The sequence below is a fragment of the Cucumis melo genome, chromosome 7 (assembly GCF_025177605.1).
Source record: "Cucumis melo cultivar AY chromosome 7, USDA_Cmelo_AY_1.0, whole genome shotgun sequence".
NCBI lineage: Eukaryota > Viridiplantae > Streptophyta > Magnoliopsida > Cucurbitales > Cucurbitaceae > Cucumis > Cucumis melo.
Genome location: NC_066863.1, coordinates 2,737,000 through 2,751,202, shown reverse-complemented (window position 1 = coordinate 2,751,202; position 14,203 = coordinate 2,737,000). Strand labels below are relative to the sequence as shown.

The 14,203-nt window shown below is 33.1% G+C and overlaps 2 protein-coding genes across 2 annotated transcripts; both read left to right on the top strand.

The window, feature by feature from the left end:
- Nucleotides 1-281: 281 nt before the first annotated feature.
- On the top strand, nucleotides 282-5,982 carry LOC103493489 (uncharacterized). Its single transcript, XM_008454244.3, has 13 exons — nucleotides 282-788; nucleotides 1,291-1,403; nucleotides 1,502-1,558; nucleotides 2,523-2,618; nucleotides 2,713-2,783; nucleotides 2,994-3,036; nucleotides 3,353-3,433; nucleotides 3,557-3,616; nucleotides 3,904-3,954; nucleotides 4,362-4,459; nucleotides 4,560-4,608; nucleotides 4,951-4,995; nucleotides 5,084-5,982. Exons 1-13 carry the CDS (start codon nucleotides 401-403, stop codon nucleotides 5,570-5,572), a joined length of 1,641 nt encoding a protein of 546 aa, XP_008452466.2. The 5' UTR covers nucleotides 282-400; the 3' UTR covers nucleotides 5,573-5,982.
- A 5,061-nt stretch (nucleotides 5,983-11,043) lies between these two features.
- On the top strand, nucleotides 11,044-13,834 carry LOC103493490 (E3 ubiquitin-protein ligase RMA3). The gene is made up of 2 exons (XM_008454245.3): nucleotides 11,044-11,283; nucleotides 12,891-13,834. Exon 2 carries the CDS (start codon nucleotides 12,908-12,910, stop codon nucleotides 13,688-13,690), a length of 783 nt encoding a protein of 260 aa, XP_008452467.1. The 5' UTR covers nucleotides 11,044-11,283; nucleotides 12,891-12,907; the 3' UTR covers nucleotides 13,691-13,834.
- Nucleotides 13,835-14,203: the final 369 nt, after the last annotated feature.

The following is a 14,203-nucleotide window of genomic DNA, read 5'->3' as shown; positions in this document are numbered from 1 at the left end:
CACTTTATATTCAAATAACTTATTTAATATATATATATATATATATATATATATATATATTTATTTATTTATTTAAAATAGCCTAAACAATTGACATTATGGAGATTTTATCATATCATAAAAAAGAATAAAAAAAATTTGAAAAGATATTTTGTAATTAACCATCCTATAATTGGTTAAATTTGTTATCCCATAGTTTATTAGGAAGCAAATTTTCACAATTCCCGTAGTTAATTATTAATTATTATTAATAATAATAATAGTTAGTTTTCAATTGGGAATCGGTAACGGGTGCAAGAGAAATCAAAATCAAAGGGACCTTAGAAAGCCCTAAGAATCAAAATTTTCTAAAACCCTTACCTTTGCATCTCTCCTCGTCGTCGCCCTTCGATTCAATGCAATGGAGGCAGAGGAGGCTGTTCAACAGTATCTCTACGATACCCTAAGCCCACTTTCCTTCTCCCCCATCTCGACCACCGCAGCCGGGGACCAATTGTCCTCGCCCGATGACCTTGAGCCCTACTCTGTTTTCCGCAACGAGATCTCTCTCTCCACCCCCCATTGTGCTCCCGCTGAGGCTGCAGCAACCGAGTTTTTTGCCCTTGATGTAGCTTCCGACAACGTTGAAGAAAATTCGGGGGGTTTTTCTACTCCTTTGCTTGTTACTTCGGCTTTGGAAACTGAGCCTAGGACGCCGGAATGTGAGGGTGAGGATCAGTCGAGGCTTGAAAGTGGGTGGTTCCGTGGCAATAGTGGATTCAAGAGTCCTATGCTACAGTTGCATAAAGGTAATTGAATTTGTGTTAACTTTTGCTTTGTTGCTCTTGAGACAGTTTAAACTGCCGAGTTGTTCTGTGTTTGCCCGACTGTTCTACGTGCTATTCGAAATGGTTTGGATGTAGAAGTTTATTTCAAACGGTTTCGCACGTAGCTGAACTATCTCCTTGACGATTAGAACGTGGGTCTGCGTTTTTGTTTAATTTTAACTTTCATTGTTTTCAATGGACCTGCGATTAACTACCTCGGCAGCCTCTTGTTTGGTTCCTGGGCTTCCTGATTCTAAAAACCGTCGTTAATTGTTTCTTTATTAAGCACACAAGCTGCCGATTCTTTTACTTAAACTTGGTGAAACATAATTGGTAACTGGTGAACTTGGAACAATCTGCGAATTGTATACGAAGTTAATTTCCTCCCACACCAACAATCAAGCCATGTCATTGTTTCACATCACTCCATAAAATATTCTCCTGTTGTTCATATCATTAAATTCATAACTTTGTTTATATGCAGAAATAGTTGATTTTTGTGAGTTTCTATCTCCTACCGAAGAAGAACGCTTTGCACGTGACAATGCAGTAGAAAGGGTTTTTAGTGTTGTCAAACATATATGGCCTCACTGTAAGGTATGATTGGTCCCTGCTATAGTCTTGTGGCCTCTGCTCGTGCCTAAGAGAATAGAATTGTGTATTTATTTATTTATTTATTCTTTTGGGTTTTCTAGGTTGAAGTTTTTGGATCATTTCAGACAGGGCTTTATCTTCCAACCAGTGACATTGATGTGAGTTTCCAGATCCATGTTTTAACATGATTTATGATTTTCAATTCTTATTATAAGATGCTAAACTACTATTTGTGTGTGTTGGTGGTTGGTATTGGTACTTATTGGAGCATTGGAAAGAAATTACAGTGAGAGAAGAGTAGGGGAGAGTAATTTTCTTGATATGTTTCAGAGTGGTCAGTGGTGTTGGAAAGGGGATCTGCCCTAGAATACCAATATTAGATTCAAGTCAATGACAAGGTTGATCCATAATAGAGTTAAGACTAAAGACTAAAATCAGAGCCAGCTGCATAACAATATGGTGGTACTTGGGAGCAATTCTATTTCATTTTTTTCTTCATCTTGCTTCTTCTTTTTTGAGTGTTAAGTGCAACTATTTCTATGACACTGGCTATAAAAAGGTAAGAAATATGAAATATGTAGTTCAGGTACATTGCTTGCGAATAGTTGGTGGGTGATGACAAATTTAATATAATATCTAACACTCTCCCTCACTTGCAATATATTAATGGAAATATCAAGAAAGAACCAACAAGTGGAAACCAATATATTAATGGGAAAGAGACAAATAAATGCTGGGGCTCGAATACTGGATCTTCTCGGACCATTTGCTTTGATACCATCTTAAATCACCGACGACAAATTTAATATAATATCTAAGAGTTTGTTCTCAAGTCAAATGAAGTCAATGTGAATCTTTGATAGTTTGGTCCTCATCGAAACATTTTTCTAGACTACTACATTTGACTTTGAAATTTATGGTCTACAATTGCATCTTTAGTGGAATGATGAAAATTTTTGCATGTAATTGGACCGTCCTCTTTTTATTTCTCATTTTTCTACAGCTTGACTATGGAAAAAATGGTGTTATCATATGGAACTAAGTGGCATGTCTTATTGGATACAAACTAATTTTTACATCGTGAGTAAATTCTGATTCTAATTTTTTAACTATTTCTTGTAGGTTGTTATTCTGGGTTCAGGCATCCCAAAACCACAACTTGGTTTGCAAGCTCTATCCAGGGCTTTATCGCAAAGGGGAATAGCAAAAAAGATTCAGGTATGTTTTAATGATATTTTTTGTTTTGGTCATGATTGAATCAGGATCTTCATTGACTTTACTCTTGGAATCTCCTATGTTATCATTTGAGCAGGTTATTGGAAAGGCTCGTGTGCCAATAATTAAGTTTATTGAAAAGCAAAGTGGCATATCTTTCGATATAAGGTATGATGTTAATTTTTTGAATTACTATAGAAATTTACAAATTTGTTTAAAGAAAAAGAGTGATCTTGCTGCACAGTAAAATAAAGTGTGCTTAAAACAAAATTTACTTAAAAAAAACATTAAGGAAATGCTGTAGTTCCCACTCTTCCCAGAAAAATACAGCTGCTGAAAGTGATTAAGAAAATTGACATCTTATCTCTTGCTCAACAGTTTTGACGTGCAGAATGGACCAAAGGCTGCTGATTTTATAAAGGTGTGTTGCTGTACTTCCTTAAAATTATGGAATTTGATTGCACATGATTAAAGAAGTTTGGGCTTGAATACTTGAATTAAATCTTACTTTCAATTTTCTTATTGTTTAATAGATTTTCTTTTTGAATTATATCCTCATAGAAAAGTGGGTTTGAATTATTTGTATTTTTTTATTGCTGATGGAATTTGCATATGTATAGTTTATTAGAATCTTGGGTTGGAATATTTTGCACAAAAACAAACGCTCACTTCCCTATTGTTTGACGGCTTTGAAATGTATGGTTGATCTCTTATTGCTAGTGCTTTTCTGCTTGCAGGGTGCAATCAGCAAGTGGCCTCCTTTGCGTCCTTTGTCTTTGATCTTAAAGGTGTTTCTGCAACAGAGAGAACTGAATGAGGTCTGTTTCTAGCTGTGGTCTGCTGATTGGAACTCTTATTGTAGTTATCATATGGTGTCTATTAGTCCATCCATTATCTTAAAATTTTTTGTGTCTAATTCAAGTTTCCTGTAAGGTGTGCAGGTATATTCTGGTGGACTAGGTTCGTATGCACTTCTTACCATGCTTATGGCAATGTTGCAGGTTAGTATATTTTAGCTTCACATTCTGACTTCATAGGTCATTCTTTTCTACCACAGAACATGTATAACATCTTTTGTCCTTAAAAGAAAAAATGAGACCCAGTAGAAATTTAAGTGAATAAGTGAGAAATATGTTTGCCGATCTTTCTTCAGAATACTGTTATCATTTACATGAAGCATCTGGTGTAACAATAATATGCCACATTCATTCAGTAATAGTTTACAGTAAGGCATTTTCCTTTTAATCTTATCTGATCATATTCTTTAATTTGCTTTAAATTATTGTAGAGTATCAACGTGCAGCACTCCTCTCTTGAGCACAATCTTGGAGTCCTTTTGGTATGTTTTTCATTTTCTTTTTTCGAAGTACCCACTAGCATTTATTGTGAAATGGACTTTTACGCAGATGTGAAATAGTGCTAAAAGATGATTGTTTTCTTTTCTGAGTTCCGTTAGTGTAGCTATTGTTGCGATTAGTGTTATTGGTTTATATCCTTTTAACCTGCTATCTCATTCCTCATATATCGATTTATAGAAGTTGGCCACTAAGACTACTCTTTTCTTCTTTCTTAATTACCCTTCTACTAGTCACTTCTTCCTGTCTTCAGTCTATCCTTTGCAATATATATACATATATATATTTCTGCATACTTAGGTAGAGACCTTGCACTAGTATCTGCATCTTTTCCTAAACTGAAGAGGAGAAGGATTCCTTTATTTTATATTATCTTAATTTTGGCAAACAGGTACATTTCTTTGATTTTTATGGTCGGAAATTGAATACTTCTGATGTTGGTGTATCTTGCAATGCGGGAGGCATTTTTTTCTCGAAGAGTTACAGAGGGTAAAACATATGAAAAATAATATAATATTTTTAGCCATCACATTTCACTTGCTATTTTTGGCCTCTCCCTGAGTTTTTATTTTATTTGGCACCATTGCAGATTCATGACCAAAGGACGCCCGTGTCTTCTCTCCATTGAGGATCCTCAGGTTTATTTTCTAGTTTCAACATACTAACAGTTAGGTTGAATGGGCAGTTAGTGTACTATTATTGTAGAATATAGCATCTCAGCTCCCTTCTATTGGAGTTTGACTTGTGGACCAAAGGATCTCTAATCTGCTGAGCTAGATGTAAATATCTGGAATAGGTCTTAGAGAATTTACGAATGAATGGTCTTTATTTTCTCAGCCCCAGAATGAATTGCATGATGAATGCATCTTCAGATTGTTTTGATTTTCCTTGCATTAAATAGTGTAAAAGGCTTGGAGATATTGTTCTCCAGTTCCTTCTTGTCAGTTCTTTCTCTGATATGATTTATTGATATATTCTAGGCACCAGATAATGACATTGGCAAGAATTCCTTCAATTACTTCCAGGTTTGTTTATCAATCATGTGTTTCTACATTCTGTTACGCCCCACTCCGTTTGTTTCTGATATCTCCAGCATATCTCTCATGGTCACAGATAAGATCTGCATTTGCAATGGCCTATTCAATCTTGACAAATGTTAAGACTATTCTCGGGCTGGGTCCAAACCGGAGTATTCTTGGAACAATAATCAGACCCGATCCTGTCTTGCTGAAGCGAAAAGGTGGCAGACATGGAGAAGTGACCTTTAATTCTTTACTGCCTGGAGCAGGAGAACCTTTACAACAACCAGATCAGTATGGGGATGATCAAGAGATGCTGTGTAATTGGCAGTTTGGTGATGATGAGCCATTGCCACGAGGGAACAATACACCTGAAAATGTAGGGACACCTTCCTCTAAAAAGAAGAGAAAAACTCGCGAGAAGTCCAGAAAGAAGGAAAAAGAAAGCCATACGAGTAAGCGCAGGCATGAAGACAATGGATCCAGAAAAGAGAAAAGTTCAAAAAAGAAACGATCGAGACAGAATGGCAATGATGCCAATGGTTTGTGGAATGCTGGCAGAAGGTCTCCTTGGAGTCGATAATCCATGCAGGGTCTGACCAGTCCATTGAACTTGTGATCTCCACAAATCGATCAGTTTTGGATCGACTAACACTCGGCTCAAAGTTGCACCGGCGGGGTAAATTTTTAACTAACAGTATTACTACAGGAAAGAGATATTTATGCTGGCCATATGCCAGCTGATGAGATGGTCTCTGCGGCCGTTGTTGGAGCTTGTACGTTTAGACACCATACTCAACCTGGAGGTGGAGTGGCCTTATTCAGGTAAATTTTTTGACTATATTCATTTATGATCATTCAATATTTTATCATTTCTAGCATCTGTTTGCGTTTCATATGTATCTCTAGAAATATAAAGAAATCAGTGATTTGTTATGTATCCTCTAGTGAAAGTAATAAATCATTCTTACTCCTTTTTTGGCTTGTTGTTCATCCCGATTCCTGAACTTTATTGTTCAAAGACTTGGAAAAACTACCATGTATTTGTAAGGTCAATCAATTGTTTATGAGACTAAGCAAAATGGTCTCAAGCATATGAGAGGTCTACATTGAATCTCTCATTGCTTCCCTCCACTTTTATAAGCCACAGAGAAGTTTTCTGCATTATTATAGCATGGATTTTTTTTTAATACCATATATTGAAGTTCAAGAATAACGTTGGATCCGTAAATTATATAGAGTTACCCCAAGCTTTGGGTAGGTTTCACGTTTCAGTATTGGAATCTGAATCGGGACAAAAAGGCTAACAAAAGCAGAACAGATGGTTGGTTTTTGCAAGGAAAGAAGTAGGAGATAACATATTATATTTTATACAAAAAGGTTGGATTGTTTCTTTTTCAAAACCCTAGAAATGGAAAAGAATGGTGAGAAATGGAATATAGACATCACCAGCTTTACCCACATTTCGAACGTCTTAATTGATAGCTTTACCCTATAGTTTAAAACAAATCTGACACCTTATAAGTTTATTAATTTACTTGTAAGAAAATTGATAAATATTAATTATATTTTACTGGATGGAATTTAAGTTAGAAATTGATTGCTTCACGGACTAATTTGTTATTTACTAGAGTTTAGGGATTAAAACTTAAATTATTATAGTTTTGAAAGCGTACTAAAAAATTAAATTGTAATGGAAATGGGTATAAATGATAATGGCGACAACAAGCAAAAATAATAATAATATACATGTCAATTATAATTGTTTTAAGTTTATTTTGGTAATAATAATAATAATAACATAAGTTTGAGTTTATTTTGAGAATAATAATAATAACATAAGTTGAGAAAACAACATATGAAATATTGTTTGAACTGTGACATTTTTAATATCATGATAGCCATGGTCTTTCGTTCTATATTATATTACACAATTAGTTTTGGTGTTGTGAGAGGAATATGATATTTTTGTTATGGTTTGAGAGAGCAATTGGTAGGAAGCTTCTTCTTATTCAATTTGGTCATTGGAATTTATGCTCATGAAATCTAATTATGAAGGTGTGAGATTCCAAGCAAATGAACATAAGAAACTTCCAAGAAATTAAACCTCAAGCTATAGGCCAAACTTCCTACACTTGCCCTATGAAACCCATTGAAAAATATAAAAATCATAACTTCGCCATGTACTTTTGCCCTTATATGTGAATGCCTACTTTTCTTATCAATGATGATAATTTAAAAAGAAAAACTTAAGAAATCATCTTTTATTATACTATGTTGAAACATATCTTTTTGCACTTTGATCCACTGATTTATACCATTTATCCAATCATCCGATCATGTTAGTTATGTATATTAGGATTCCAAATTGTGTAAAAAGTATAGAAACGTTTCGTAATCATCCTTTGATAACAAAAGGATGTGTGGAGGAGGGTTGTTAATTACATACAATTTTCACTATCTTTTTAAAAATAAGTAGAATTTTATTCGGAATATGTTGAATTGTCATGGAACGTTTAATGGATGTTTGGAGGGTAAAAGGTGAAATAGTAAACTTTGGAATTACGAAGTTTATAAAGTATTGAGTTCTTGTAGACCACGGTGTAAAGAGGTGATGAGGTATACAATTGAAGATTTTTTTTAGCAGAGAGACTTACAAATTCTTTGAGAAAGAAAACAATAAATATAGTTTACAAACTCTAATTTCTTCACGTTAGTTGTTTATCGAACTATTCCTATTCCCATTTTGTGAATGACTATGAAAAATGATCTTTAGTTGTAAAAATTTTCATAAACCACCAATTTTGCTTGTGTTACAAGTTTTTTGTGGTTTCATCATCTATTAAATGTATGTTTTATCTACTGAATTATATTTTCACTAGTCTCATATATATATATATATATACATACATTATTATGAAGAGACCAAAAGAATAATAATTTAAAATATCGAAATGCATTATTGGTTCTTTTAGTTTGGTGGTCTGGAAAAAAGGTCTTAAATGGTCCATAAAGTCCTTACCATAATTAGTTTGTTCTTGATTTGACAATTTATATATATATATATATATTAACTATAAATTACTTTTCAATACTTTAGAGAGAGAGAGAGAATCGTAATCTTTAAACATGGACATCAGAAAAATGCTAAACAAAGTACTTTTAAGATTATTATTGAATTGTCCAGCAACATATTTACAAATTCATAAATATACCTAAATTTATCGATAAAAATTTATTTACAATGTAATCTAGAATTTAATATTAATTTTACTATATTTACCACTTTTTTTTTTTTTTTGTATTATGCTATATTTACGATTACTCTTAGTTAACTGCTCCAAAATTTTTACTCATAATAAAACCTTCAAGCAATCTCCACTCATTATTTATTATAAATGTTTTTATCTTATAAAACTAATATTTTTGTAAAAGAATGTTTAAACAAAATTTATCCATTCATGAACATAAAATCAAGTATCAAATTTTTTATAAGAAAATTAAAATTTTTCTGGGCGCATCTCTAAAGTACACCAATATTTTATTAATTTTTTTTTAAATATATCAAAATCAACCAATCTCATGTAGAGATTTGAAAAAAAGTTTCTAAATTTAGTTATTTTGCTATATATAATATTTGATAAAGATAACCAATTTGAAAGAGCCTAAAACAATCAATAAATTAACGTTAAAAAATTTGGGTAAAATTATTTATAATGAGTGGTTGATTTTATTAAAAGGTTATTTCTGGGCATTTTTCGTTTTAAAATTAAGGACACGTCGATCATTAGTATTATTTATATTTTATAATTCACAAACTGACACGACATCAGAAAGCGAGACACGTGGGTCCCACGCCCCCCCCCCCCTCGATGGATAATATCAGTTCCTATAATGACGTGTCGTCTTATCAACTAAAATAAAAAAGAAAAAAAAAAGCTTTTCATTCCGTGAAGTCACCGTCACCGTCACCGTCCTACGTTAAGGCCACTTAAGTTCTGTGGGCCCATTGCTCAACTCAAAGCTTTTTTTTATTATTATTATTTTAATTTCAACGCCGTTTCCCCCTTCCACCGCCGCCGCCGCCGGGCACCATTTTGCCGGCTTCGGTCGGTGTATTATTTCTTCTATGAATCCTATTTTAAAAGTTTTAACATTCATTATATTTTATTCTTATGCATATGATAATAATAGTTAAATGATTGTTTTTAACAACAATAATTCCAAAGTTTTCTTCTTTTTTTCTCTTTTAAGTACAATCACGTGTAGGGATTTGTTACGATAATAATATCATCGAAGAAGATAGGAAATGTATAACTTGGTATGCAGAATCTATTCTGAGCTCAATTTCAGGAGTGGTTGTCCTTTAGTATTGGATAAGATATAATGAACTATTCGTTGTGAAAATAAATTCAACTTAGAACGATATTTATCAAAAGGGAGAAATGTTTACGATAGATAACAATTAATAGAAAAAATTCTTCTAAAAGCAACGGAATGAAGAGACATATTTAGAGACATTCGGGTAGTGACATCTCTTTTTCAAATTGGTTACTTTTTAAAGGACATGTCCATTCGTGAAACAAAAAAAAAAATGGACAAAATAATGAGAACCAGAATAGGAGAATGTTCAACGAAAGGGAGTTCTTTAAGTTGAGATCAGAAACTCGAAAGAGCAAAGGAATGAGAGGGACGTGGTATGACATCGATAGGAGATCGGTGCAAACCATTACTTTCTGCTATGGTGTAAGACTAATATAAGCTCATCTGTATATTCCTAAAAACAATAAGTCTCAGATTCAAAAATCTTCATCCAAAATTGTACTTAAAGAAGCCTTTAAAATAATCGTGTGTTATTTATTTGAACCCGAAATGAACTCGTAGATAAATATTGCAATTATTTTTACTATATTATCCTACATTATTTTATTCTTTTACTGTGTGTGTATATGTTTTAAATTAGGCATTTAAATAAAGTTAAACCTTTAAATGAAATAGAGTTTGGCTACATAAAATTAACAAATAACTTTCTTTCTTTTAAAAAATCAAAGTAAAAGAAGATTGTTGTAAAATTTTTACAATATGTTCGCTTTATAGTTCACTGAGTATGAATGACCTTTTTAGTAAACATTTATTATAAACTCAAAGTTCAAACACTTCATATATTTTTTATACTTTAAGGTAAAAAAAAGACCAAATCAAAAGCTTAATAAATTCAACTCTAACTTTTTTTTTTCTTTTTCTTTGATTATTTTTGCTTGTTTCTTTAAATATTTTTAAATATAACTTATATAATAATAGATATTGGTAGAAATTTATTAGTATTTATAATTAATCGAATTTAAAATTATATTATATTTTATAAATATTTTTAACCTTTTTTCTAATTATAATCTTTTTATTTGTTGTTCATCGTAGTAATTTTATTTTATTTTTTTGAAAAATAGGCAATACAAATATAGTAGGAGCATTAAATTGTATTTTCTAAAAAATAAAATTATTTATAATGTGAAATAAGTTGTTTTAAAAAGATTAGAATATTTAGAAGTAAATGTATTTTAAAAACTTTCATAAAAACAAGTTTTTTGAAAATATTTTTTTCTAAAATTTATTAAAGGATTGCAATGCTCTAACCCATTATAACAAAAATGTTTAGTTTGAGAAGGGAAAAAGAAAAATAATAACCTATGATCTCTTCATTCCATTTAGGTAAAGAAACCAATGAGAAAACTCATTGATCCACAGAATAAAGTTATTGAGTGACTTAATTAATTTAAAAAGAGGTTTCTGTTAAAATAGATTAAAACTCAAAACAACCAACTATTTATGGTGGTTTTTAGAAAAAGCAAATGGTTTAATGTGTTTAAATATCAAACTAACTATATATATATATATATATATAAGGGGGTGAAAGTTATGATTAAGTTTGTTGGGGTTCACACGTGCGTTACATCACACGTGCCAAGAAAACCGCTTTATTCGGGGTTGTATTTCAACCGAGACCGGTCCGAGCCTTTTAAAAAAAGTCAATTTTAAAAAAAGGAAAATTAAAAGCTGGATAAAGTTAAACCGGACGCGCCGACACGGTCGTAAAAACTTGTATACAACGACGCACTTCCATGTTTCGTGAAATATACGCGCAAATTCCCTCCTTTCTATATAATTCCTTTTTCTCCCTTCCTTACTTTCTCTATCTCTCTACAATTGTTCTTTCTCAAGGTCTCTCCGTCAAAATTTTCTTCCTTTGATTTCTGTCGGAATTGCCGTACCAACCTTTCAGATTCTTATTTAACGGTGAGTGTTTCTTTGTTTCTTTGTTTTTTTTTTTTTTGTTAATGTTGATAATTTTCTAAAGTTACGTTTCGTTTGATTCTTTGTTTGAATTTTTGTTATGGTTTTGAAGGAAATGTGTTGGGGAGAATTGGGGTTTTTGTTTGAATGAATGGGTGTTTCTTTCTTTTTAAGAAAACGAGCGTTGGGTTTTGATCTATGGGTTATTGGGCTTTGGTGATTTTGTTCTGACTTCAATTTCAACTGCTGCCCTTTTCTTATTTCGTTGTGATTCGATCTGGGTTGATTTTGGGGACAAATTTTATTTTTATGGCGTTTGGTTTGTTTCCCTTTTTTGTCTTTCTGCCTCATGATTTTCAACTTTGAAGTTTCGAGATTTCTTCTAAAGACTTGCTTCCGATCATACACGTTTCTCTCTGTTCGCAATTTGGAGGATAAGCAGCGTAAACTACAAGCTGAACGGGTCCATATTGTGGACGTCGATTTGCCGTTTTGATTGATATTTAGTTGGGATTCTTGCATAGTTGCTCTACAATTGGTTTGCTAGCTTATGTGGTTACCATATTTTGCCCCAAAAGAAATGTTTTTCTTTGCCTCTGTCTGTATAGAGGGTGTTGTGAGCCACGATTGTGGTTTGAGACAGCTGGTTTTTTAATGGTCTGAGGATTTTGTATTTTACCTTCATTGTTTGAGTTTATCTGTAGAAGTTTCTCAATGCAAGTCATTGGTATCTTACATTCAGCATTGATCCTCCTAGGTCTTGTGTCTATTGATCGACCCTTGAATCTTTTGATATTTGTGTTTTCTTTCAAGTTCCCAGTCCTTTTGGTCTCTTTGCTATATAAATTGGGATTGGTCGGTAGTGGACAGAACAGAGCCTTAGTTTTGTATACAGTTGTGAAATCTTGTTCCTTAGTCCTCGATCAATAACCGTTTGGTTTTCAAAAATTGTGCTTCTTTTCTAACGTGAGAGCTCTCCAAGAAAACAATGCCAAATTCCAAAATCTGTAACAAAATTTTAAAACTACCCTTTTAAGTTTTCAAAACTTTGCTTGGATTTTGAAAACATTCCTACAAAATCTATAACAATAGATAACAAAACAAAGAATCTCACAAGTGTAACTGTATGATCTTTATGTTAAAAAATTAAATTATCATCTAATGGGGCCGTTTATAAACGTTTCAATATTGATTACCAGTTGTTGGTGGTTGAATATTTGATTTTTATTGACTTTGTCTAATTAAAGTGCTACTTAGCCTCTTGATTAGCCTCCCTGGTGAAAGTCCGTTGTTTGATTCTTCTTCCTTTGTATGGAAGCTTCGCTTCTTCCTTGAAATTTGTTTTGCATTTTTGTAATCCCTTTTTTTTTTTTTTTTTGGTTGAGAAATCAACTGGTATTTTTTGAGAACTCAACTGGTATTTTTTGAGAACTCAACTGGTATAAGAGGCAATTTTATTGTATTTGCATTATTGCAAATGGGGCATTGTTATTTGTGTGTCCAAATTGGTATCTGTCTATAATGTTCTTCAATCGTTTATAGCAGCTGATTTTATTCTTTAAGTTACTTATTTTCCAAGAATCTCATCGTCTTTTTTTTCTTTTAAACAGAACGCATCACTCTTTCCATGGAACAAAACTACTCTGTACCTGAGGCATACTTAGAGTCTGAACAAGATGTCTCTCTCAAGCAAAACTGGAAATCTATCTCAACTGAGTCAACAATCTCAGAAGACGCAAATGGTTGCTTCGATTGCAACATTTGCTTAGACTCAGCAGCTGACCCTGTTGTCACCCTCTGTGGTCACCTCTACTGCTGGCCGTGCATTTACAAATGGCTTCATGTTCAAATCTCCAGCAACGAACCTGAGAACACCCAGAACTGCCCTGTTTGTAAGGCTAGCATTACTCCCTCCTCGTTGGTTCCCCTCTATGGGCGTGGCACGTCAAACTCAGATTCTGAATCCAAGAAATCTCACTTGGGTATGGCTGTACCTCGAAGACCACCACCATCAATGAACACACCACCCCCTTCCAATTCATCCTCGGCATCGTATCCTAGCCAGGAGCTTCATTCAAATTATATCCGCTCACCCTCACACCCGATCTATCACCAACAATATTTCCCCCAGGCCTACGGCAACTTTGCCTCATACGCACCATCTTATCTTGGTAATGCCGTGATAACGAGTCTGCTAAACCCAACGATTGGGATGTTTGGAGAAACAGTTTTCACTAGAATATTTGGTAGCGTGGATGGGAACTTATTGCCCTACCCGCCATACAACAACTCAATCTCAGGAAATGCCAGTACGAGAATGAGAAGACAGGAAATGCAGCTTGATAAATCTCTTAATAGAGTTTCCATCTTTCTATTTTGCTGCTTTATTATATGTCTTCTGTTATTTTGAAATTGGGAATAGATGTTATGTGGAGAAGCATATGATGATATACATACAGATAAGCAGCTAGAATTTTGGTAGATGACTTTACACCGTGAGAAGTCATCTAATATGTACAGAAGGTTAAAGCTAATGTCACATATTGTTTTGTAATTCCTTTTGCTGCTTGCATGTTTATAATACTTCCCTACGTTTTCCCACCCCCTAGAAAGTCTAATAATTCATCATCTCCAAATGATATCAAGTCTAATCTGTTTTTCCACTAGACATTGGTATAAAAGTCATGTTACCATGTGGTTGTACAATTTCAAACTGAAAATAATTGAGTTGGGTTCAAGTTGTGTACTCACTTCAGTGTGTGAATAGATTTAACTTTAACCTTCAGCGTTATAGTTTGAAGACTTCTTAAAAGGTGACAAAGTGATTAAAATTTTAGTTGTATAATATATCAAATCTTTAAACGTTTTGTATACGTTAAGAGGAGGTGAGTTTCAAGATTAAAGGATGTTAAAATTTTCCAGT